Source organism: Podarcis tiliguerta (assembly GCF_965153285.1).
Source record: "Podarcis tiliguerta genome assembly, chromosome: 4".
NCBI lineage: Eukaryota > Metazoa > Chordata > Lepidosauria > Squamata > Lacertidae > Podarcis > Podarcis tiliguerta.
Window position 1 is genome coordinate 32,467,457 of NC_139537.1, and position 27,058 is coordinate 32,494,514.

A 27,058-nucleotide genomic window follows, 5' to 3' on the forward strand; every position below is an offset into this window, starting at 1 on the left:
CTTTTGAAAATTAAGTACATCCAGTTGTGCATCAATATTGCTTAGATAGGCACACATGATGCAAAAAATATGACTGATGGGATGCAGAAAGCATACACACAACTCCACAATTTAATCTGAATCCTATACATGCCTACTGAGAAGTTAGTCCCACTTAGTTCAATGTGGCTTACTTCCAGGTAAGTGGCCAAGTACAGGTAAGTGCAACCCTAGGGTCCTTTTTACAAATCACAGAATGGGTGCAACACATAACTCATCATGACCCGCCACACTTTCCCTCCCAAAATCATTATAATTCCCAACAAATGCCATTGTTCTTGCTTTTCATGGAATGACAAGAAATAAATATGCTGAAACATTTCAAAAAGGTATTTAATAAGATCTTTTACAATCAGTACAAAAAAATTAAATACAAATTTATTTGCTATTTTCATCTCTTCCATACCTATAGCCTAGCAACGGGCCCCAAGATACCCCAGTTTAGAAGCTTCCTATCATCTCAGCATTCTATAAAACTTCTCATTTTCATGTCTCCGTTATTGCAGTTTTGTGTTAAAAGATACGCTGCATGAAACACTGTGTTTAAATAATGGAGTGGCTGAGTTATGTTGTATGTGTGATATAAAAATTGAAAATTAATGACAGTATTTTAAAAATCATCATAATAATGGAAGTGCTAGTTTGAGTCCATACTCGTTGCACGTGAAAGAGGCTTCTTTCAGTTAAACATGGTTGGGAGGATTCAGCAAACGAGCCCCTTCAGTGGAAGTCAAGTGTAAGGACTTCCACTTGTGCAACAGGTCTTCTTCCCCCTCATCCCCCACATACCCCCACCCTGGAAACTGGCTTGGGGTGGTGGTGTCAGGAGAACCCCCAGAACAGCACACAGCAGGAGAAGAGAGAGGATTGTTCCATCTGGCAAGTTGAAACGCTTGGGCAGATGCAACACTCGGAAGGGCACGACGTTGAATTTCACCCAGAGGCTTCCGCTTGCATGAAGAAATGACGCAACCTTGTTTAAACTAATGTAACCGAAGTGATGTGCAGCTTCGAAAAGCATCCTTTTCCACTGTGACGTTAGCACCGTTGTCGAAGAGAGAGGACACAATCCATCAAAGGGTTAGAGCGCTTAAAGCTCATTGATGCTGCTCCATGATAGAGGGTCGTATGCCTGTTGCAGAAGGTTTCTAGACCCACATCTGTACGAGGAACCTTGGGCCCACGTGAGTGCTGCCCGTATGGAGGACCAGCTCAAGCTGCATTGCTGCGCTTGGCAAAGTTTACATTTGCCACATCACGCTGGGTGTGGCAGAGAGCCACCCTCCCCCTCTATATAAATACTGCAGTAAGGAAAAGAGGTTGCAGTTAGGAAAATCTTAGGGGGTGCAGACTCCTGCTGTAGACCTACCCCAAGGTTCTGGAGGGGTAAACTCTGTTACCCTTTGAGAGGTCTCCAGAGTAGCCCAGCGTCTCTTGAATCCCAATTGAAACCCAGTTGTTGGGTTAGGGCTAGCCTTGTACATGCAGTTCTTTCACTGAACCGCCTGCCCCTTCTCTGTCTCCACACAGTCCTGTTCAGCTGTTTGGTGATAGCACTGATCAGATGTTCATCAGGAAGGAAGCAGGGATGAATTCAGCCCCCCCTTCCTCTTCTCTACCAGAAAGTCAGTCTTCATGGTTGTCACTATTTTGAGCTACCTTTGGCACATGCACACATTTTGCTCAAGGCCAACGGATTTAAGCAGGTCTAACTGTGCTGGATTGCGGCCACAGCATACTGCCGCTTTCACATTCTTAAGAATCTGCAGGCTGCATGTTCTCAGGGGCAAGCGTTTGCAATGAGGAACAAAGCATACATTCAAAGGATTGGGAAGCAGTCATTGGCCACGTGACGTGACCTCCATGCAAGGAGGCCCTTTCAGGAGATGACTGACAAAACAGAAGCCGCTGTGCTATCCTGAACCATTGCTAGCTAGCTTATTCACCATTTATTAAGTGAAGATAGAAGTGGACCAATGAAGAGGCAACTTCAGTTCTCAGCTGATCCCAAAGAAAACTACAGTGGTGCCTCGCAATACGAAAAGAATCCGTTCCGCGAGTCTTTTCGTCTTGCGGTTTTTTCGTTTTGCGAAGCAAGCCCATTAGCGGATTAGTGCTATTAGCAGTTTAAGGGCTATTAACGGCTATTAAAGGCTTAAGGGATTAGCGGATTAGCTGCTAAAAGGCTATTAGCAGCTTAGCGCTTCAGAAAAAGGGGTTGGGGAGCGAAAAAAAATCGCAAGAATTGCAAGACATTTTCGTCTTGCGAAGCAAGCCCATAGGGAAATTTGTCCTGCGAAGCACCTCTGAAAATGGAAAACCCTTTCGTCTTGCGGGTTTTCCGTCTTGCGAGGCATTCATCTTGCAGGGCACCACTGTATTGAGTCCCAAATAAGGAGGCAAACAAGGTGGGGGTGGGGGTGTAATTCAGCCAAATTTAAGCTCGTTAATGTTGCTTTTGGGTGCAGGAGTGGCCAAACTAGACATGACATGGAGTTCCATGTAACTTCCTCCTTAATGAAGCAGTAGAGGTTGTAATCCAGAACTGGAAGACCAGTAGGGATAGAGTGGAGTCACTTTAAACTCTTTCCCCTCTGAAGATAACTCCACTGAAAATTGTTCCCATGCAACTTTTCTATGGAGAAAAGGTGGTAGGGAAAGGGGGCTGCTTTTAGCTGGAAAACTGTCAAGAGAGGGGAAAGTTAAAAAGCTGCTCTCCTCCCTCCTACAGGAGTCTCTTTCTTTTTGCAGCCTCTGTGGCTGCAGTGTTTGTGTGTGTTTGTGTGTGTGTAAACTGCAGATGGGTGGGTGGGAATATGTGATTCTGTGTCAAATGTACTTTGGTGCTAAGCATGTACAGTACGTAGCTTTCACCGAATGAAATCAAAGCAACGTAGAAGTGCTCAACTCTCGCTCCATCCATTGGTGCTTGTTTGAGATATATCTTTCAGCACCCATGACTCAGGTGTCATAACCTTGCCTTTGTTACATGTTCACTATTCCATATACCTATTTCCAGAGGTCTGTTGGCTGATCTGTGAGGCAGCAGGGATTATCTAGCAACCACAAACCTGTTCTGTCCTCACCTTCACTTGTCTTCACATAACAGATACAATCACTTGGACTGAAAGTTTTATCTAAAAAGTCATTGTTTTCCAGTACTTATAGATCTAGATAAATGCCTTTGAAAGTACCCCAGTTGCTGGTGAAATGACCCACTGCTCACTGGAAAAAAGAGCTGGGAAAGTTTTCCTTGGCTTTCTGAGGACTTGGGGTCATTTCCTTGCTTAGCTAACACCAAAAGCGATTCTTTTCTGTCATTCTTTGCAGGTACGAGTTGGAAGAGTCCTGCACAGCAAGAAAAGACTATGGGAAGAAGCAGCTTAATTTACATTGCAGGATTCTACACCTCTAGTTCACAACCGCATCGTACATTTTAAACACTCTTATACTAGTTCAACTAGTACATTGCTGAGGGACTTCAACTTATTGCTCCACTGAATTCCTTCCTTGATGTGGATGTGACCAGCACTACTGTTGCTGTACAGTACTCTAAAATCAGCACCACTGTTTCTTTTTCTTTCCCATATCCTCCTTTAGCTGAATGTTTCAGGTAAGCAAACGGTAAAAGCGCATCACATGAGCACCTGATGTGAACCCCGACGTAGTCATTATCCAAGGCAAATGTTGAACATGTTCAGCGTACAGCAGCAAATAGATCCCCACTGGGTTTGCCACCACTTTTCTCTATAACAAGCTGTAAATAATGTTTGAAGTTGTAATTTTATTTGAATGATTGTACATGTTGGTCCAAAAAAGAAAACAAAATAAAAGTCATTAAATGCACCTTTCAATGGTATAGATTTGGAGAACGGGCAGGGGGAGTTTTTGTTCTGTCCGAGTGTTTTGGTTTACATGGGATACAATAAATATCCTGAAAAAGATGAATGGACATATTGCCCCGCATAGAGTCCTGCTGCTTGTTCGGATGGCATCTGGATATAAACTCTGTCACCTAGCGTCAGCGGAACGACGGCACTCCCAGAAGCTTGGTCCAGGAAGCCTTTCTTGTACTCATCGTACGTGTACATCAGGGGCTCGTTGTTCTTGAACAAAGCCACCCAAACATTCCCCCCTTTACAGTGAACGTGGTAGGCAAAGTAGTAAATCCCTGGGATCTCGCAGGTGAAGATGCCAGTCTGTGGGTTATAGTTCTGCCTGCCATTGTAGAGGAGCTTGTCAAACACCACAGGAACTCCAACCCGTGGGAAAGGTGTGGTGAGCTCAGCTGTGAAAGCTGGCATCTCGTAGGAAGCGGCGCCGTTTTTGATTTTCTTGTAGCCGTATGGCGTCTTTGCTCCATCAAGGCCTGGACCCACCTCAGGCAAATATTGTCCCATAGCTGGCGGTGTGGGTTGTATTATGACTGGTGGGCCTGGTGGGCCAGGAGGCCCTGGAGGTCCCTGGAGGCCTGGCTGGCCAGGAGCACCAATGGACCCAGGCTTCCCAGGTGGGCCTTGCATCCCCGCAATTCCAGGTTTCCCTGCTCCTGGAAATCCTGGCTGGCCTGGTAGGCCTCGTTCACCCTTCACCCCGGGAAGCCCGGGAGGTCCAATTGGGCCACTGGGTCCTGCAATGCCTGGGATTCCAGAAGGGCCTTGGAGGCCTTGAGCCCCTGGGATCCCAGGCTCTCCTTTGGGACCCATGAGCCCATGAGTACCAGGCAGACCTGGCAAGCCTTTGTGACCAGCTTCCCCTTTTGGTCCAATTGGGCCAGGTAAGCCTCTTAGGCCTGGAGACCCCACTTCTCCTGGGAAACCAGGCTTCCCTGGGAAACCCTGTAAACCAACTTCACCTTTTGGACCAATTGGTCCTTGAGGGCCAACAGCTCCAGCTTCTCCTTTAGGCCCTTGAAACCCCATAGCACCTGAGGGCCCCATTAACCCTGGCAATCCTGGTTGGCCTGGTTCTCCTGGTGGCCCACCCATACCAGGTGGGCCCATGTGCCCCTTTTCACCCTTAGGCCCAAGTGGTCCTGGAATACCGCCCATGCCACGCTCACCTTTAGGCCCAGGGAAACCTGGCTTCCCAATCCCAGGCATGCCAGGAGGTCCAGGTAAGCCTGGCAAGCCTTGCTCACCTTTCCCACCTGGAAACCCTGGCTGCCCTGGAATTCCATCTTGGCCTGGTTTCCCCACACCTGGAATGCCAGCTGGACCTTGAATTCCAGGAGCCCCACCTAACCCCCGAGGCCCTGGCTCTCCGGGAAGCCCTGGTTTGCCTGCAGGTCCCTGTGGGCCTGGGAAACCAACCATCCCTGGCTTGCCTACCCCTGGAAGCCCAACAGGACCTGGAGGACCAGGTAAACCAGGTGGACCTTTTAGCCCTGGCAATCCTGGAATCCCAACACCTTTATCTCCTTTTGGGCCTGGGGGGCCTTGCATTCCAGGTTGCCCTTTCATCCCTGGCTCACCCTTTCCTCCTGGCTGTCCTGGCAATCCTCTGTCACCTGGCTTTCCTATTCCAGGGAGTCCATGAGGTCCTGGTTGCCCTTGGGGCCCTGGAATGCCCATAGGTCCAATCTCTCCCTTTGGTCCCATCTCTCCTCTTGATCCTGGAGCCCCCATCGCTCCTGGTTTTCCTGGCATTCCAGGCATGCCTGGTTTGCCAATCCCTGGATATCCTTGTGGACCTGGTTTTCCTTTGGCTCCTGGCACTCCATGTCCTGGTATCCCTGGTGGTCCGGGTGGGCCTCTTGGTCCAGGCTCCCCAGGAGGACCCTGCTCACCTCTCAAACTGGCTAATGGAAGTTCTGCTGTACAAGAGAGAAAGAGGGAGCGACAATTAACCATTATGTCAGTTGACTGGCCAATCATCTAAGTACTTCAAGGGGAATTAATATAGTAAGCTTGCGCCTGGATTTGGATTTGATATCCCGCTTTTTCACTACCCGAAGGAGTCTCAAATTGGCTAACATTCTCCTTTCCCTTCCTCCCCCACAACAAACACTCTGAGGTGAGTGGGGGTGAGAGACTTCAGAGAAGTGTGACCACCCAGCAGCTGCATGTGGAGGAGCGGAGACGCGAACCCAGTTCACCAGATTACGAGTCTACCGCTCTTAACCACTACACCACACTGGCTCTCAGATTTGCTGCTAATGCAGTTGATACCACAACTGAGGTGGCTTGATAACCACAGTCTTCAAATAGCATTGCCATTTTAACAGTTAAAAACCACGTTGCATATTTTAAATGGCTATCTCCACCATTTTCAGTGGCACAGTGTTATTCTCTGAATGCATTCCAAATATAAGACTCCTGCTTTCAGATGTACATGCCTTAGCTCCCTTCCTCTACAATGTTTCAAGTAAGAGTTCTATTTCTTAAGCTAAGGGTGTGTAATGAATTTGTAAATTCTGAATATTTGGGGAATAGGTATGAAACTTCATCAAAATGCAGAAATACATGCCTTAGGTTGCTTGGAAATATTTATATTTATATATAGTATTTAAAAAACCTCTTTGGCATGCCACGCTGAAACCCCACAGAGCTCCCTCCAGAAATAACTCTTTATGTTCACTTACTATTATACAAACAAATATACATATTTTCTGTTAGATGACAGCGGGATGGTTAAGAACCGAAGTAGGAAGGAGCAGAAAGAAGGACAGCTCATGTCTTGCCAATGTTACCTTTTCCTTTCTTTGAAATCCCCTTCTTGCCAAGCATGGGTATCTGTGGGATTTCTTTGATGTACTGAGGCACATATTCTTTCCCATAGGGCAAGTGTGGCCCCTCCTTGGCCATGTGCTGCATTGGAACGCCATCTTTGCCCAGTGGCATGTGAGGTACTTGTTGCCCCAGGGGCTGGTACTGCGGCACTTGGGGAGGCATCTGCTTGATCCCATAATAAGCACCTGCTTGGGTGGGCCTCAGTAGCCCAAGGTAAAGGGATGCAACCGCCGTCAAAAGCCACATAGGTGCTAGCAACAAAGCCATAACCTGCAACAAAACAGAACAGAACAGCAGTTGCAAGGGAGCGGGGAATGGCAAAGACAACTGTATGGCAGGGATGGAGCCAGAGGCATTGAGAAGAAGGAGGTTTGTGGTGGCTGCAGTTATCTTAACCTCTTTAACCTAAGTGCTTTTCTTTATAGTACTGGGTGAAGCAGCTATCGCTGTAGCCACCATTGTATTCCCAGTGGCACATCATATTCTTCCCATGGCACTGCATGGTAACAGCATTTCAAACATTTTTTATTAAAAGGAAGGAAAAAAGGAAGCTGAAATCAGTCACACCTAGAGTCCATGGGTCCCAGCCGTCAAGGCTATCTAAGCTGGTTCCACACCTTCTCCTCCATCATTCGGTCAGCAGAGAAGATGCCTGGAAGATCAACTTGGAGGACTTGAACTTTCAATCTTGTTGAATTATTTGGTTCCTAGCTATTTTTGTGTGTGCATTTTCACGAACCCAGTTGCTAGGGTTTTTTTCTTGCTCATGTGCAGATCTACTGGCAGAGGGGACAAACTCCATCCTATTTCTTGAGATGTAACTCTTTCAAGTGAGCAATCTGGGATGGGTTTCTTTGACCCTTCAATTAATGCTGCTCTTCCTTTGTCAAATAATGTAACCTTCCTGCTCTTTCTGATACATAACATTGTTAAACCGTGGGATTTGCTACCGTGGTGCAGTGATGGCTACCAATATAGGCAGTTTTAAAAGAGACAAATTCATGCAGGATAAGGCTGTCAACTGCTAGTCAAGATGGCTATACAGTGGTACCTCAGGTTAAGAACTTAATTCGTTACGGAGGTCTGAAAATGTTCTTAACCTGAGGTACCACTTTAGCTAATGGGGCCTCCTGCTGCCGCTGCGCCACTGCCGTGTGATTTCTGTTCTCATCCTAGAGCAAAGTTCTTAACCCGAGGTACTATTTCTGGGTTAGCAGAGACTGTAACCTGAAGTGTCTGTAACCAGAGGTACCACTGTATCCAGAATCAGAGGCAGCATGCCTCTGAATACATCTTGATGGAGAACAGCAGCAGCAGGGGGTCATTTTCCCTCATGCATTGCTTGTAGGCTTCCCAGAAGCATCTAGTTGGGCTGCCATACTTATGGAAAACAGGATGCTGGATTTGATGCACTTTTGGTTGAATGCAGCAAGGCTCTTCACAAGTTCCCTGAGAGAAAGAGAAGCTAAGATTTGGCCTAATAGAACTAAACAGAAAAAAGAGGGTGGAAACCACGAAGCAGTATTTGTAAGTGCACACTAGAGGGGGTGTTTGCTGTAGAATTCTATAAAATCCCCACTCTTCTGAAAATGCAGATTTTTTGTTTGCATCATAATTACATTTGAAACAGTCATTTCACGTTGCATTTATATGAAATTCCGAGGGGGAAAATATATCTGAAGAGAGGTTGAGAGTCAGTAGCGCTCCACAGCAATAATGGATAAAATCAAACATTTGCAGTCAAGTACAGCTAAGTCTGCTATGTTCAGCATGGCTAGATTTGCTATGAAAGCGATCCAACTTAGAATAGTTTATGAGGACAAATGCTTGGATCAAGGGCTCTTACCTCAAGGATACTTCTTGTCACTAGAGGCCCAAATGTCCTCTGTGGCTAGGAATGCCTTCTACCAGCTGTATCTGGTTTGTTAGCTATGAAACCTCCTGGAAAGGGATCGCTTGACCACTGCATAGGTAACCTTGAGGCTCAATTACCGTAATGTGCTCTATGCAGGGCTGCCCTTGGGCCTGGTTAGCAAGCGCTAAATGGTGCAGAATTGCACAGCTGAGGCTGTGGCACAGGGCATAGTTGTGCAATGACACAGACTCGAAACAGATAGTTTCACCTCAAACAATGACTATTCTTTTGGGAAAACACCCACAAAATGGGTAGACAGTTAAAGCCTCAGCCATTTACAAACATTCTTTACACATTTTTTTTTAACTAAGTAGTGAAAGTTAAGAACAAATGTCTCAATACTTGGGAGAGGGGGCCATGCACAGTATTAACATATTTGAGTAATGCATAATGTGCCAGTTCATAATTACACACAGCTTCCATTCTTTGCTTTCTATATTCAGTCGATGTGGATTTAAAAGTCAGCTAATTTAAGACCTGACTTATCAGGCAAAAACGACCAGGAATGCATGGATTTTCACACTCAATGAAGCCCTCAGTATGACATTCTCGTCATTTGCATATGTAGATATAATTCCAATGCAACCATTTGATAAACAAAACTATTTTGTTTTTTTGTTTTTTCTATTAAAAACATTTATTTTGCTATCAAGCAGAAAAGCAATGTTACAGTTTTCACACTTCAGAAAGAATTGCCTGTGTGTGTGTATAATTAAGCCTCACAAACATGGCCAGGGAAGAGGATTATATGTGTGGTTTAAATATTTTAGTGCTGAACGTGTGGGTCCTGATTTTTAAAACAGCTTATCTTCATGAAAGAAAATTTGTTAGATGATACACAATTCAGTTATAGTCTTCATCAGCTTGAGCCTGTGTATGCCATTTACAATACAAAAAGAGTTAAAGCTGTATTTAGAATATTGCAATACAGGTGTAAGCTCTGTCTTGGACTTCCCAACCCAAGTCATCCCACCAATTTCCCCCTGCAAGTGGATGTGTCCCTGATACAAGGGTTACGACAGAATCGTGAGTCTCCTCCTTGTTCTCATGGACTACAGTCACTACACAAATCAGCTCTAGGAAAGCATATCTCATCATGGAGGAGATGAAGTGACAAAAATATGGTTTTGGGGAAATTTCTCAGCATGATCCAAGAAGCTCCTTTTGCCCCCAAATCAGTAAACAAATATGTAGTTCCACTGAAGACAATTGGAATGAACTTGCAAGTTTTATTTCTAGGCTTAGCATCTCACTAGCAGAGAACAGAGGAGGAATAATGAAAAACTTGGGTTGAATGGATTCTTTGTGGCCTAAAAAGGACACACCTTAAAGTATGGAGCAATTCTACTATACATGATTCAGTGTCGCTTTATATTTACATTTGATTGAATAAGTCAAAGCAAATTGAAGGACCCTGAAACTCCCTTGATCATTTCATTAAACAGCAATGAAATCCTTAAATAAAGTTCAAAAGTAAGCACACCTTTTCAACATTTTAAAACAGAAGATGCACTTCAAACAAAAAGGCTTATCTGAGAACAATTCTTGCCCAGTTTTATTTATTTAAATTGATACCCTACCCTTCATCCCAGAGGAGCCCAGCGGGGCAACGTAGACCTCTTTTGCATTTTCCTTGTTTGATGACTCAGCAATCCTAAAGCTAGTAAATGCAGGTTCTAGTCCATACACTGCAGCACTAGTTTTTAAACTGAATAGCATATCACCTAGAGAGCTGGGAACAAGATTGTTCGCCTAGAGAGCTGGGAACAATTACCTGAATTATTGTTGCTCATAAGGGAGCAACATAAGGGAGCTGGGCATGTTTAGCCTGGAGAAGAGGAGGTTAAGGGGTGATATGATAGCCATGTTCAAATATATAAAAGGATGTCATATAGAGGAGGGAGAAAGGTTGTTTTCTGCTGCTCCAGAGAAGCGGACACGGAGCAATGGATCCAAACTACAAGAAAGAAGATTCCACCTAAACATTAGGAAGAACTTCCTGACAGTAAGAGCTGTTCGACAGTGGAATTTGCTGCCAAGGAGTGTGGTGGAGTCTCCTTCTTTGGAGGTCTTTAAGCAGAGGCTTGACAACCATATGTCAGGAGTGCTCTGATGGTGTTACCTGCTTGGCAGGGGGTTGGACTCGATGGCCCTTGTGGTCTCTTCCAACTCTATGATTCTATGATTCTATTCTATATACTCATTTAAATGCAGATATGCAAAATTATCCATTCTGCTCTACATTTAAAAGGGTCTTTTTGCCCCCTTTTTTGTTCTTGTTAATCTGGTTTGAATCAGGCTGTTCAGTTTAATATATTGCAAAGTGCTGACAAAGCCAACTTGCAAAAGGAGGATACAAATTAACGGTTCCACCAATGTTTCAAGTATCTAAACAATCCCATTAAAATATCTTGACATTTGAAAGGATAATTGACTGTTGAAATGGGAGCGATTTCAGCTTCAAAGCATGCCCCTAATACCTTTAGCTTTTGTGAGATGGTCCTAAAAGCTTACACTTCATTTCCCCTTTTGCATGAACCTCTTAAAACCATTGTCCCCACGGGATGTCTTTTCTTCTTGCTATTTTGATTTCCTTAAGGGGATTTTGTCAATTTCGCTGTGCTTTCAAAAGCAGAGAAGTGACATTGGCAACAAAGCTCTTTTATTCATTTTTAGGAATCATGAGGAACGCCACAGCAGATCTGCAAAGGTGAAAGCAGGCTACCTCGAAATACGAAAACACTCCCAATCAGGCTGTACAACATTGCCATGATAGAGTGTGTAGCGTTTGTAAAAGAAAATGCATTTATTGTTGTTCTAGATTTTAAAAATGCAATTAAAAACGTTACCTCAATGAAAGCATCAGACAGAGTAAATATAATAAATATAAATATACATAGAGAGAGGTTGAGAGAGAATATCTCAATTTGTCCAGCTATAGCTTGTAAACATTTCATCTGTTGGATGTATGACTATAGACCCTGGAGAAGCGACCACCACCACCAAGGACATATGACTAGAAGCTGCTATTGGCAGAAGACAACTGGTATATCACACTGATCCTGGCCTGACTGCACTAGCTGCCATAGTTTCTGGGTTCAAGTCAAAGTGCTGGTTTTGACCTATAAAGCCTTAAACGGCTCAGGACTCAAGGACTGACTCTCCCCACATGAACTGACCCAGACCCTGTGATTAGGGTGTTTTTGGAGGGGAGGAGGCAAAGTTGTTGAGCTTTTTAGGGGAACATATCCTTGAAATAAATAAGTCTTTGGGCTTTTTATTTTAATTTAAAAGCATTTTTCTTGAAAAATCGCCCTAGTTGCCATACATCCGGGTTTTCCTGGACATTTTGCATATTCAGCGAAAATCCACCCGGACGCCATTTTGACAGTCCTATTCCTGGACATGTCCGGGCAAAAAACAGTGTATGGCAGCCCTCCCTGCCTGTGTTCATAATCTGAGGCCCTTCGTTGTGTGCCTCCTCCATGAGAGGAATGGAGTGTGGCAACATGAGAATAGGCCTTTTCTATAGTGGCTCCCAGTTTGTGCAATGCTTTCCTCAGGGGCTCACCTAGTGCCTGGGTTACATAGCTTTAAGTTCCAGGCAAAAACATTCCTCTTCAACCAGGCTTTGGGTTGATTAAACAATTTATAGCCTTTTAAACTGTGGCAGGTGGAGGTATTATTTTTGTTTGTTAGTACAGTATGATTTTATATATTTTTATAATGTAAACCTGTGATCCACGGATGAAGGGCAGTATAGAAACAACAACAACTACTTATTAACTCCCAAAACGTATCATGTGAACAATGGTGATTGGCTCATCAGGGCAAATGGGGTCCTACCCCACCTGCCTCAGTCTGCCTCCAGCTAGTCCCCACATGCCTACTCTCTTCCTTACAACTCCCCCCCAAAAGCTGCCCCCCCCCCCAGATTCTTCCTCCTTGTTCTCAGTGTTGCCCTTGAATAACTCAGCAGGGACAAAGTGGGGGCAAAACAAGAATTAGTAGAACAAGAATTAGTTCGCTCTGCCCATTGTCGTCTGTGGTTACCTGTGTCATTGACTCTGGCTCCCCCTGCTGTTGGCCTCCCTCCCTCTCTTCCTTCCACCCCACCTATCCCAATGGCCACCAGCCACCACTGCATATGAAGCAGCCACGAAATGCTTAAGTATGATGCTAGCTTAAATTTGCTTAATATTATTCTTGAATGTGATTCTCTGTTGCAATCCCATGGTTTTATGGCTTGATTCCTTGCCATAAAATACTTTCTTACCCACTTCTTTGTACAAACTAGCAAAACACAGCATTGGCCTTTCATTTGTTCACTTTGATGCTGTGCGCACTGTGTTTTCTTAGTTCTTGCCTCCACGCTGCTTTATGGCTTATCTGTCTTTCAGAAAAGTACAGCAAAATTGAAGTTTGTGTCTTGGGCCTGAGTCTCTGCCATGTACAGTAATTCAGCCCACTGTACTTTGATTATCCCATCCAAGAAGGGGTGGGGAGAGAAAGACAACCGCCTCTCTTATTTTCTTTTCTTTGTATTAATTTTATAGCTCCTTAGAAACCCCAAATCCCAGTCCAAGGGAGATATTCAAACCATGAAAAATGTCTATACAATATTTTTCTTGAAAAGGTCTCTGGCCCTTCAGACCGTTTTTATTGGAAGGCAGCATTTCCCCCACCCAATTGCAAAAGAGAAATCTTGTCTTGTGCGTACGTTCCCTCCAATTCTGGAAGAGAAGGTATGTCTATCCAAAAAAGCAAAATGAAGTGCTACAATCCGCCCCAAAGGAAAACAAAGCTGAAAACCACTGGCCACATATGTCTCTCCCCCTCCCATCTCTTTTGCTTTACCGTTGTCGCCCTTTTCAGGTGTTCACCTCGATCACAGGAGGGATAAACGTGTGCAGGTAGACAAGCATGTGCACATTTTCATGTATACCCCAACGAGAAGCCATGCCTTCAGTGTTTTGGACCTCACTCTCTAGAACTCACTCCCACAAGAAGTTCGAAAGGCATTGTCCTTACTAAATGTCAGATTCTTGGTCAAGATGGTCTTATTTAATTATTGTTTTCTCTTTTTGTAAACCACATTGAGGGTGTGTGTGTGTGTGTGTGTTAAAATCAAACGGTGTGTAGATTTTATGAAATAAATAAAATAAATTTCAGGAAGACCTTGCACCATGAATGCTTCACAGATTTTTTTTTTTTAATGGTTGAGATTTTAAATTCTAGAGGTTTTAAAATTTGGAAGTTTAATTTAGGCTTTAAATTTTTGCATATTTCAATGTTGCACTCTGCTTTGAGATCTAGACGGTAAAAAGCAGGATATACAATTCAAAATAACCCAGACAGCATCTTAAAAAGCAGAGACATCACCTTGCCAATGAAGGTCTGTATAGTTAAAGCTATGGTTTTCCCAGTAGTGATGTACGGAAGTGAGAGCTGGACCATAAAGAAGGCTGATCGCCGAAGAATTGATGCTTTTGAATTATGGTGCTGGAGGAGACTCTTGAGAGTCCCATGGACTGCAAGAAGATCAAACCTATCCATTGAAGGAAGGTTTCCTATCCATTCCATGAAGAAAATCAGCCCTGAGTGCTCACTGGAAGGACAGATCCTGAAGCTGAGGCTCCAATACTTTGGCCACCTTATGAGAAGAGAAGACTCCCTAGAAAAGACCCTGATGTTGGGAAAGATGGAGGGCACAAGGAGAAGGAGACGACAGAGGACGAGATGATTGGACAGTGTTCTCGAAGCTATAAACATGAGTTTGACCAAACTGCAGGAGGCAGTGGAGGACAGGAGTGACTGGCGTGCTCTGGTCTATGGTGTCATGAAGAGTCGGATATGACTAAACGACTAAACAACAACAATTTAAAACACATAAGCATCCTTTGCAATAACTTCCTCTGCATGCTGGGTGCACCCTCTCTTCCTCACCCCCTCTGTGCATTTAATACAAAGATCTGAAAGATGTGTCAGCTGAATGCTGTTAGAAGAGGACTCTCCTGTTGTTTGATACGGAGAATGTTCTATAGATTTGATGTAGCCTTGCTTTGACACTGTAGGCAATTTAAATGATAGCTAATAAACTCAGCTGCCCAACTCTAATGGGAGTGCCAGAATTTCTTTTCTTTTCAGATAGGGGCCTTAGGGCAGCTGTCAGCAGCTGGGACCCCAGCAGTTGCCTGAGGGTGCTTCATGCAGTTGGTGGGCCTAACAGGGAAAGTAAATGGCATTGGGAAGGTAAATGGCATTTCCATGCGCTCTGGCTTCTGTCAGGGTGTCCTGTTGTACCAGAAGCGGTTTAGTCATGACTCGGAAAGCTGTCTGTGGACAAACGCTGGCTCCCTTGGCCTGAAAGCAAGATGAGCGCTACAACCCCATCCAGGTCCTTTACCTTACCGTTACCTTTTTACCTCTACCCCACCAACTCCCTCTCACTATACTTTTTACTTGTTCTTTATCTACAACAGTTTGAATGAATTATTTTTCCTGCTGAAATCAACAAAAAGAAGTAACTGTTAGTATTTCACGCCTCTGATGTTGCAGATGAGACTGGTGTAAATCACATGCCTGTCTGGAAAGAGTGTGGGAAGGGAAGACAGTCTTATCTCTTCCGCTGTATGTACTATTGTACTGTACTTTTACTTGTCCTTTTCTTTTTCTCTCGGAGCTGGAGAGAGAGGACGCCATGATTCTGTTTGTCTGTACATAGTGTGTAAATAAAAACGTAGATTAACTCTACGATGTCTCATGCTTCTTGCTGTGTTATGCTAGAAGATTAGTGTGCATATATCATTTGATATATGTCACTGAAGCGCACTGGAGAAGAAGGGAAATGCCTTTTACTGTAGTACGCTCGGAGTGCAGGGGCAGCCCAGGGCGTTTTTCCAACAGCGACTTCAGTAACAGTAGCCCTTGTATCCCATTGGGGGAGGGGAGAGACGCAGGCCATGGAATAGCTCTGAAAGTGACGTATATGGCTGATTCCTGCTTTCCAAAGAAAGCAGAGAAAGCAGGCACACATTTATTGTTTCCTGCACAATTTTAATACATTCTAGAAAGCAGCTGATCGCCGTTCGCAGGTCTCTGAATGTATCTGGAAGTGGGATTGTCAAGTCAAAATTCTGTTCCCATCATTCACTGCACAGCTGCCTCAGCAGCCAGTCTGCCCCATACCTGGAGAAGTGAGCATTTCTCCTCCTCCTCCTCCTAAGAGGCTTTGCCTGCCAAGTGTCAACACTACTGTCAAGCCTATAAATCTTGGAGATTACTTTTGTTTGGAACTTCTCCTGCTATCCTGATGAGGAAATAATGGAACTGCCGAATTCCTCTGGTACATACAAAGCTAAATTGAAAATAAAGTTGAAATGTAATCAGGCACAGATGGTTTTGATATATATTTCTGAGTGGTTTAATCACTGTGTCATTAGTTTGCCAAATAACACGACTGGGATAAGTCAGATCTTAAGCCATATTCTGCTTTTAACAGAAACGATCAAACATGTTGCTTCGCTGGCTGTACGCAAAGAAACATTGTGATTGGGTTTTTTTTACCCAGGTACATAGACTGGATGGAAGAAAATACAACAGCCCCAAATGCCCTCTGTATTATTATTATTTTTCAAAGGAAGACTTATATTTTACAAACCTCGATGGACCAAAAAACCAAGGGTTGGGTTTACCTGTTAAGCCTGTTAGCATGGTGCTTGTTTCTTGCAGACACCAAGCAGTTGACATCAGTGAAAACTAAGCAGGCCTGTAAGTTTGTTATTTTAGAGGTGGCAGCATACAGTGCCAGGAGGAAATTGAATATTTGACTTAAAAATATGAAATGTCTTCAGCTAAGCCGCCTATCCATGAACTCATGTTTGAATCGTTAACTAAAATGGTAAATCCAAGCAAAGGCAATTTTGCTTCTGATAAGAAGAACATAAGAAGTTGTCTTATACTGAGTCAGACCACTGGTCAGGATTTGCCACACCCAAGTTTACTGCGTGTTTGCTGCTATTTGTATTTCTTAACAGATTGGAGAACTCGGCCAAAACTAACCTAATCAGTTTCAACAGAGACAAATGTAAGGTTCTGCACTTAGGCAGAATAACCAGCTGTGCAACTATAAGATGGGGGACACCTCACTTGCCAATAGTACATGTGAAAAGGATCTAGGGGACCACAAGCTTAACATCAATGGTGTGATGCAGCAGCAAAAAAAGCTAATGCAATTCTAGGCTGCATCAACAGAAGTATAGGGTCCCGATTAAGGGAAGTAATAGTACCACTCTATTCTGCCTTGGTCTGACCACACCTGGAGTACGGTGTCTAGTTCTGGACACCACGATTTAAGAAGGATATTGACAATTTGGAACGTGTGCAGAGGAGGGTGACCAAGGTTAGCAAGGATCTGGAAACCAAGCCTTATGAAGAACGGTTGAGGGAGTTGCATATGTTTAGCCTGAAAGAGAGGAGACTGGGAGGAGATATGATAGCTATCTTCAGTCTGAAGGGCTATCATATGGAAGGTGGAGTTAGCTGGTTTTCTCTTGCTCCAGAGAGTAGGACCCAAGCCAATGGCTTCAGGTTACAAGAAAGGAGATTCCGACTAAATATCAGGAAGAACGTTCTGACAGTAAGAGCCGTTCAACAGTGGAACCATCTGCCTCAGGAGTTGGTGGACTCTCCTTCTTTGGAGGTTTTAAAGCAGAGGCTGGATGGCCATCTGTCATGGATGCTTTAACTAAGATTCCTGCATTGCAGGGGGTTACACTAGATGACCCTCAGAGTCCCTTCCAACTCTACAATTTTATAATTCCACCAGTAAGCAACACCATTTTAATGGTTTTCCTCTGTAAATTCATATCTACCCAATAATCAAATATATTGGGGGAAAACTGGCCCCGTATAGCTCACTCAGGGTCATAGGTGTTTTGGCGTGAGTGGATCAATAATCACTTTCTGCTACTCTCCTTTCCAGGCCCACTGCTTCCTTGAATCTCTGGTTTCTTTTTGGTTATGCTCATAACTATTTCTGGTATGCTCCAGAAGAAGAAGAAGAAGAAGAAGAAGAAGAAGAGGAGGAGGAGGAGGAGGAGGAGGATTTTGGATTTGATATCCCGCTACCCAAAGGAGTCTCAAATTGGCTAACATTCTCCTTTCCCTCCCTCCCCCACAACAAACACTCTGTGAAGTAAGTGGGGCTGAGAGACTTCAAAGAAGTGTGACTAGCCCAAGGTCACCCAGCAGCTGCATGCGGAGGAGCGGAGATGCGAAACCGGTTCCCCAGATTACGAGTCTACCGCTCTCAACCACTACACCACACTGGCTCTCTGAACAGAGTGTAGCATTATATATGTTTTCTTTTCTTTTGAACCCTCAGATCTGCACAAAACTAGAAAACTGCAAAAGCATACCACATTAAAAACTGTGTGCCGAGCATTTACAATTGCTTGACTGCAGGAAATGCTGGGAATTAAACCAGGGAATTTATGCATTTACTGTACCACTGAGTTTCATCCTTTCCCCAGATATTCAACGAAGACTCTACGGTATAACAACCCATCACTTGAACGCTATCTAATTTAGATTGTAAGCATCTTGGGTCAGGGGCCTGGCCTTTTGCTCATGCTACTCTGTAAAAGGCTATGTACACAAACAGTGATTTATACCTAAGCAAGCCGATCATCTTGGTTCATTTTGAACCTTGTGTATCTCAGCAAGGAGTCAGCACATCTGTTTACATTGTCACAGGGTCTCTAAGGTTTCCCTAGCACAGTAAGCTCTTTGAAGAACAGACAGGGAGACAATTCTTCCAGCATGTTCTGTGAATGTTTTAGTAGTGGCAAATAAAAATAACGGATTTACTTTGATGTCTCTGGCTCCAGACAGAAAGCACTCTGGGGGCCTGACTGTCCATAGTGGAAAAACTGTTACTCTAGAGATCAAGGACTGATAAGCTGGTGTCCAGCTGCCACTGACCATGAAATGTTACCACGAAAGGCTAATTCATAGAGTTTGTAGCGTAAGAGAGAACTGATGAATTCCTGCATCAAGTGTCTCTAGGGCACAAAGCTAAATGCACATCTGAATCCTAAGAACATAGGACATTGATGCCAAGTCAGACCATTGGCCCTTCCAGCTCAGTATTGTTGACACAGACTGGCAGCAGCGGCCAAGACTTTTACGCAGGGGTTTTCCCCAGCCTTACCTGGAAACACCACGGATTGAACCCTGCAGCCTATGACAGAGTAAGCTCCCATTGCTCTGTCCCAGCTCCTGCCAACCTAGCAGTTCGAAAGCACACCAGTGCAAGGAGATAAATAGGTACTGCTGTAGCGGGAAGGTACACAGTGTTTCCGTGCGCTCTGGTTTCCATCACGGTGTTCTGTTGAGCCAGAAGCGGTTTAGTCATACTGACCACATGACCCAGAAAGCTGTCTGTGGACAAACGCCAGCTCCCTCGGCCTGAAAGCGAAATGAGTGCCACACCCCATAGTCGCCTTTGACTGGACTTAACTATCCAGGGGTCCTTTACCTTTACCTTATGCTCTATTACTGAGACACAGCCATTCCCCATGCTGATTATGTGGGTTAATATAGTCAGTAAAGGGGTAATGACCAACTCTATCCTGAACTATTCATATTACTCACCATAGGCTCAACATTAACATCTCACCCTTGGACATCTGTAACCCACGCCCTGGAAAGGCCCATTTTTGTGGCTTGATTTTCTAAGCAGTTGGATCTAGCTGCCATTCCTCACAGTGGCCCCAACATAACACCAGTCTGGTCCAGGCTTATATATTGCTGAAAGCCACAATTTCCAGTTTGTATCATAATTTCTTGTGCAGTAATGTTATCAAATATTTACCTAAACTTCTTTCTGTTTATTTTCTCTTATTAAAAGAGGGTTAGACTATCAATGGTTGTTTTTTTTTTTTTACCTTGCTAGGAATCACAAGGGGGAAGAGCGTTGTGGTGAGGAGAGAGCTCAGGTCTTGTGAGGAGAGAGCTCAGGAGAGAGCTTCAGGTTTCCTTTACATCTGGTTGGCCACTGTGCGAACAGGATGGGCCTTTGGTCTGATGCAGCAAGCCTGCTCCTCTGTCCTTAAAATCTAAATAGAATGGATCTGTTGTTTTCCTTTGTTGAAAAAAGCAGGGCAGTAGATTAGCCTGACTTGAACCAACTTTGAGTGAACTCACGCCGCCCATGATCTTTCCTTTCCTTTCTCTGATCTTGTTTTTACTGTTGTTAAGAAACTTTCAGATAAATAAGACCAACAGAAACCCCAGAACGTTCAAACGAAACCACAAACCAAGCATGGGGAGAAACTCTAGTCAGTCTGCAAGTTTATAAGTTTTATTCAGCAATGCAAACGCTGAAGAGAATAAAATCCCTTGCAAAATATATTGTGCTTCAGGCTGTTTTTTGGGCCAGGAGGCTAAAAGTTTTAAAGTCTAGCCGCACAGGTTGGGAAAATAAAAAAGTCAAGGGTCTGGCTTGAGAGAAACCTGGGGTATGTGGAGCTGTAGCTCAATGGTAAAACACTTGCTTTGCATGCAAAAGTTGCCAGGCCTTTCAGTGTAGACAATACTGAGCTAGATGTGTCACTGGTCTGACTTGGTTCCTTGTGCTCCCATGACTCCACCATAATATCTCAACACTGTCCAGAAATGGTGCTGAGTGCTGCTCATTGGCAGAAGCTGGTTACCTTAATATTTAAACCAGCGCTCAGGTATGCATAATATGATCTTGTAGACTACAAGTCATCCATCTTTTCTGACCTCTTGCGCCAGAAGAGAAACAGAAATCTTTCTAAATACAGCTACTTGCACGCATAAAGAAAAGAATGCAATTTCAGAATGTATGCCAGGGAGGGGGAGGGAACCAGACGTCCCAGTTACAAACATCCTAAATTCTATAAATTTAACCAAAAACATGGCAATAGCTGAATGTAGCTGGTGAAATAAGAACATTTGTTTAAACCCTGGCTGCTATTATAGAATGCTACTGGCAAATACAAGTGTGCAGGAGGGAGGGGGGGGGAGGGAGAGAAAGTTTGTGCTTTTCTACTTGGGAAAATTCTGATTTTATACTGATCACTAGGTGGCACCACTGATCCACTCAGTTTCAACAGAGTCATGCTTTGAAGAGGATGAGCTGGAAACTCATAAATTTCTCAGTGGCAGGACAGGTGCATTATGCAGAGCAAGCCAATAAAAGAACCATTTAGGCTACCTTACACAAAATCCCTACACCAAAGGCATAACTTGAATTGTGCACATAGAGTATTGTGCGGAATAATTATCACAGACATTTGCTGAATCCACACTAGTGCAATACCTGTATTAGGCCAACCAAAATGCTACAAAATGGTCTGCAAACTTTTGAGCCTCCCAGAAACTTTCATCAGCCTGCATTTTATTTTCCCTTGCGGTTCAGCACAGCTGCATTTAATTTCTGTAAGAATATTTCCTGGGTTTTCTCACCCATTCTGTGCACATGCAGCCAAACCTGCTGAGAAGCTGTGATCAAGTGCAGCTTCTCAGAAATTATACAGAGAGCCATAAACTCCAGGTGCGCAATCATCACATGGGACCAACATACACAAAATAAGCATTATTTCCTATCAGCATCTGGGAATCAAAAGTGGAGAGAGTGTTTCTATACTCTGGCTTGCAGGCTTCCCATAGGCATCTGAGAGCAAAATGCTGGACTATATGAAACTTTGCTCTGATTCAGCAGGGGTCTTTTATGTTCTTAATGTAATTCCATTTTTAAAGGCATTTTACAAGGTGGGAAACACCCTAAATGGCCTATTTGCAGAACCATTTTCTTTTTTAAAAAATAATTGAGGGCTATTCATTTAAGCCACCATGAACTCATCTTTTTGGCACAACCATCAGCTTGGATAACGCTTCATTGCTCCAAGCGCACTTCAAGCTTACAGCTCATCGTACCACAATACAGTGTGTGAGAAATATCTGAGACATTTTTATGATCTGAATATCTGTAAAACACGTGCTTCTTACAAGAATTTCAGTTGAGCAGCCGTCCCACACAGAGACAGTTCAAAGTGGCCTTTGTGGGAACATATTCCAGGGCACACATAAGGTTACTGGGCTTGCACGGAGTGGTCTTTTGCAAGATCCAGTACCCCCTACATAGATCAACCATAAATCCTGTGATGTCAGCAACACTTTTGAAGAAGAGATCTCTTAAGCGATGTTGGCCCCATGCCTTTTTAGGGTTAGTAAGAAGACACGGGTGGCGCTGTGGGCTAAACCACAGAGCCTAGGACTTGCCAATCAGAAGGTCGGCGGTTCGAATCCCCGCGACGGGGTGAGCTCCCATTGCTCGGTCCCTGCTCCTGCCAACCTAGCAGTTTGAAAACACGTCAAAGTGCAAGTAGATAAATAGGTACCGCTCCGGCGGGAAGGTAAACGGCATTTCCGTGCACTGTTCTGCTTCGCCAGAAGCGGCTTACTCATGCTGGCCACATGACCTGTACGCCGGCTCCTTTGGCCAGTAAAGCGAGATGAGCGCCGCAACCCCAGAGTCGGCCACGACTGGACCTAATGGTCAGGGGTCCCTTTACCTTTACCTAAGAAGAACATATAGGATGACTACAGAGCATCCTACCCAATAAATGTGACGTATAAATAGCAAACCACAATAGATATTTCAACACCTCTCTCTTGTTAATACTTCATCTGTTTGACAGATAGCAATAATGAAGACCATGGTGAAAAAAGAATCCCTGACACATTCACCTTTTCTCATCCCCCCTTGGTTTGTGCTTTCATATAACTTTGGAAAAGGAACGACCTTGAAATACCAAGCACCAAAGTCCGATACATTCCTTTGGACTGAGTGAGAGTGCCAAGAATGCATGAATTCCTGGTGACCTTTAGCTGCAAACTGTGAACTTTGTTCACTAAGCGTAATGCATACTTAGGCGTCATTACTTAGGCCTTAAGCCAGACCCTTTCCTTTCCTCTCCTCTGCCATTACTTACTTAGTGACAGTTTGCCAAACAAAGTGAGGAATGGGAGCATTTGTCTAAGTAAATGCTGAACCCTGTTCTTGAAACCGTCGCTTCTAAATCTGTGGCTCCTTCCCAAAATATGGAAGGCCCAAGAAGAGGGATGCTATTCACATGGAAGAGAGGTGGCAGAACTTGCTACCGTCGCCCGTCTAGACAGCTGCTGCAAGTTTACAGCTTCTTTTCAGCCAAAGGCTACTCGCTTCACATTGCAACAGACTACAAGGCTTGGTCCAAATGCTGCTTTCCTCATGACCTGTCTCACCCTGACAACAACCCTAGGCTTATGAAATAGGAACTAAACCTGAAATGACATGCAAGACAAATTTCAAGTTCACCAACAATTTGAATCCAAATACCAGTATTTCAGAAGGTTCCAAATTTTTGAGTATGAATTTTTTAGAGGAACTGTGATTGCCTTCCCAGTTTGACTTGTGGATGTGGCATTCTCAATCCATGGTGCCTTTATTCGGTCGGGATGGAAATCCCACTCACAGGAAGTGATGTATATGACAATTTATAATTTCAATGCCAGGTCATTCCAGAGAAGGGAACAGGCCCAAACAGGCGTGTGACTGCCGCATGTGCACACCACCCTGACACGTTGTGCACACACCACATGGCTTTCACACATGACGCAAGCACACCACATAGCGTGCTCACACATAGCGTGTGAGCACATCAAGCAGCATGCACGCATGGCATCCATACGTTGCCGTGGGATATTGAGGGAGCCTGACCCCTTGCTTGAAAAAAAATTTGCGCCCCCCTATCTGGTGCCCCTGGACTCAAACAGATGCCCAGTAGAACAATTTTATTGCTAAGGACAGCCTAGAAGAGCAACATAGCTAACTGGCCCCATTCAGACACACTGCCCCCTACAGTTGGAATAGCAGTTTAACGTTAAGTTTCCCATGACATCCCTCATTACCTAAACCTTAAATTTTGTTCAGGCTCAAAGTTTACTACAAACTTGCCAGATTCAGTGCCTTTACATGACCCCCCCCCCCCGAAAAGAAATCCTAATCCAGCTTCATTCATATCTGAATGCAGCGGCAGCCACTAGCACAAAGACCCTGGCAATATCACCCAGTGAACATAGTTCACTGATAATTTCTCCAGATTAGTCCAGTCAGTCTATGGTTGAACCTCAAATTTATTGCAACAGAAGCAACCATGCACCAGCAACTCTGAAAGATGAGCTTTTATTGCATACAAAAAGTCTCCCAGACTCCCATGCTCTGGGAAAAGTCCGCATGCCCCTTTTTTTGGCGTCTCCCACTATCTGAAAGGGCACACCTCAAGCTTAAAATTAAATGTATATATAATGCTTTGAACCTGCAATTCAAGATGTACTGTGCCCAAAATAAGTTGAATTAAAAAAAAGAAAATTTGAGCACTGATATTTTATTACAGAATGATTTTAGGCATACTGACATGTAGAGCTTGCTTTTATGAACATTATAATGTACGGAACATGATTCTAGGTATGATTTATCCCAGAAAAAATGAAGGAAAATTTCATTCACTCACACACTTCCACCCGCCCCCCCCCCAACCTGTTGGATGGTTATATGAATTCATAACAAATGATATTGCACGTGAATGTTGTGCATCCCTTTTGGTTTAGGTAAATGTGTCATGGATCTAACTGGAATGACTGTTGGACACAATGTATACCAAAGTAGAAATTTACACAAATATTTAATCATTACTATAAAATAAAATAAAGTATTGTAAGCTTGCCATTTATTGCAAACATGCAGAACAAATTTGGTTATTCCTGGAATAATCTGAAGTATATGCTACACTTTATAAAATTGTGCACACAAGATGTGGTCCAATTAATCTTAACATTTCCCAACTGATAGGGGGTGTGATCTGTTAAGCACTGACACCCTACCAATTTCAAATAGGAGAAATTATCAAGTGCAAGTTCTCTTACGTATTTCCCATGGAAGTCAAGGGGGGCATATTTGGCTGTGCTATATTTGGCCAGATTGTGCCATGTCATTTTTATATACAGTGGTACCTCGGTTCTTAAACATCTACATTAACAAACATTTCGGAACCCAAACACTTAAAACCCAGAAGTAAATGTTTCTATTTTTGAACGCGCCCTGGAAGTTGAATGACTTCCACTGCGTGTTTTTCAATTTTCTCAACTGAATTTGCAGACAGCCCCTTTGCGCCTCAGTTTTTGAATGTTTTGGAATGCGAACAGTCTTCCGGAATGGATTATGCTCGAGAACTGAGGTACCACTGTAATTATTTAAGTTATTGAACATTTAAAAACAAATCCATTTCACTATTTCATTCGTAACAGGAATCCTTATGTTTAGATTTTGGCTATTATTGGCATGGGGTTTCTGAGCTTAACAATGTCTTGCGCAGTTCTTTTTCTCTAGAAAAAGAGGTGCTGGAACTCACCATGAACACCTCCTTTGTTCTCCCTTGGGGCCCACCTGAGAGGTGCCGGAACTGAATTCCGGTAAGTTCTGGCTGAAAAAAAAGCCCTGGTCTTGTGCTCAAATAAAGCATTAAAGCAGATAAGCTTTAACACCACCACATAGAAGACACTTCCCTGGAGGTGTGGACGAACAATTTGTGGTGACCCAAAGCTTATTATGAGGTGCCCACCTCCAGTTCCTCATTTTCTTCTACATATTTTATTACTTATTTCATTATTACATTTAAATTCCAAGGAGGTCAAGATGGTGTATATAGTTCTCCCTGCTCCCAATTTAATTCTTGAAACAAACCCATGAGGTGGGCTAGGCTAAGAGACAGCGACTGGACCAAGCACAGTTCATCACCCTGGGGGCTTCATGGCTGAGTTGGGATTTGAACCTGGTCTCCCAGGTCCTAATCCAACACTCCAACCAGCACCCAACATTGCCTGTGCTTTGACTATTATTGGCTTGGGATGTCTTCAAGTTTGACAGTGTCTGTCAGATAGTTTGGATAACACTGAACTAAATGGGCCTGTGGTCTGACTTGGTGTAAGACAGTTCCTGTGACCTTCTGCATGCAGACCAAAATGCATAAATCGTGACAAACCTGTGCTAGCTTGTGCCTTTAATTTAAAATCAAAAATTCCAGTTTGACCATTGCGTAACTGATACTAAGCTCATGAGTCCCTTTGAGGTTGCCTTGATATATTCCCCCTCTGCGTAGCGGCTGGAATGAGAGAATGAACTGTACAGAGCTTTCTATTTGGATGTATTTCTATTTCTCTCATTTGTATGTTCAAAAAAGCATACATTATTTTTCTTAAGTCCTTTATATATATCCACTTGGCGATGATTAAGTTGGGCCAATCCTACATTGGATTACTGCAAAGGAATCCCAGACAGACTGAAGAGACTCAGGCAAGCGCATTCTTAAAATATTTTGTTACTTTAATCTAAATCCTTAAGTCTATTATTTTCACATGATTGTGTGTGTGTGTTTTTCTATAAAAAGTTTTTAAAACCGCCAACGGGTATATTTCTGCTTTACCTAATGCTTTCAGAGAGAATGCTGATGAAAGCTGAGCATCTTCTTTTCACCTGCATAAATTGAACATATTTTCCTTTTGGGTTTCAGAAAACGCAACATTGGAAGGCCATTTGTGAGGGAAGTGGGGAGTGGGTGGGATTTAGAGACAGGAAATCCCAGAGAGGACCTCCTGTTTTTGGTGGAGACAATTATAGTGTTGCTTTTGGTTGGAGCCCAGAATCTCTATTGGATACAAATGTCCTTGGCAACAGACATGAAGCCTAAAAGCTTACAGATCTCTGTAAATTTGGGAGATGGGACCTGCCACTGAAGTTTGCATATAGCGTTAGCAGCTTTGCGTTGGGGGTAAGTTCGCATCAACAGTGTGTTTTCAATTTCGTAAAGCTGGCTGATCTCGGTAGATAAACACTCATTGTGGTGGAATATTTGTGCCAAGGTTTGTCTAAACCTTCATTACATTCCGATTCTTTTCAGCGGCTGAAGCCGACTCAGGAAGGAGAAGGCACCAGTTTGCTAAAAGGGACAGCACTGGAGTTAGTATTCAAGGTTCTGTTTCTTCGATTAGCTTGCGGACTTGTATAACTTCTCCAAGTATTAGTCCCTATGTCCAAAAGAAGGAGTACGTTGGCTTGAGTCCTGAGTTGCTCTTTTGTTCATGCAAGGTATGTCCATCAACTCCTCTTTCTACTTGCAGCCCCCTACACTATATTCTGCACCATTCCCAGCAGTGCCGGCTCTAGGTATTGTGGGGACCTTGGGCAGGGTGTCTTCACAACACCACTCCTCCTCTCCATGGCTCTGCTGCCCACTCACTTGTCCTC

General features: G+C 43.8%; 1 protein-coding gene across 3 annotated transcripts in view; it reads right to left on the minus strand.

Moving 5' to 3' along the window:
* Positions 1 to 358: 358 nt before the first annotated feature.
* Positions 359 to 27,058, minus strand: part of COL8A1 (collagen type VIII alpha 1 chain) — a 98,984-nt gene continuing 72,284 nt past the window's right edge. For 2 of the 3 annotated variants that reach the window (XM_083438358.1, XM_083438359.1), the window contains 3 exons: positions 6,731 to 7,040; positions 2,416 to 5,854; positions 359 to 2,056 (listed from right to left, as the gene is read on the minus strand). In XM_083438358.1, coding sequence (XP_083294484.1) covers positions 3,951 to 5,854; positions 6,731 to 7,037 — 2,211 coding nt within the window. In that variant the 5' untranslated portion in view covers positions 7,038 to 7,040 and the 3' untranslated portion in view covers positions 359 to 2,056; positions 2,416 to 3,950. The remainder of the gene's footprint in view (positions 2,057 to 2,415; positions 5,855 to 6,730; positions 7,041 to 27,058) is intronic. The other variant, XM_083438360.1, reaches the window with a different exon arrangement.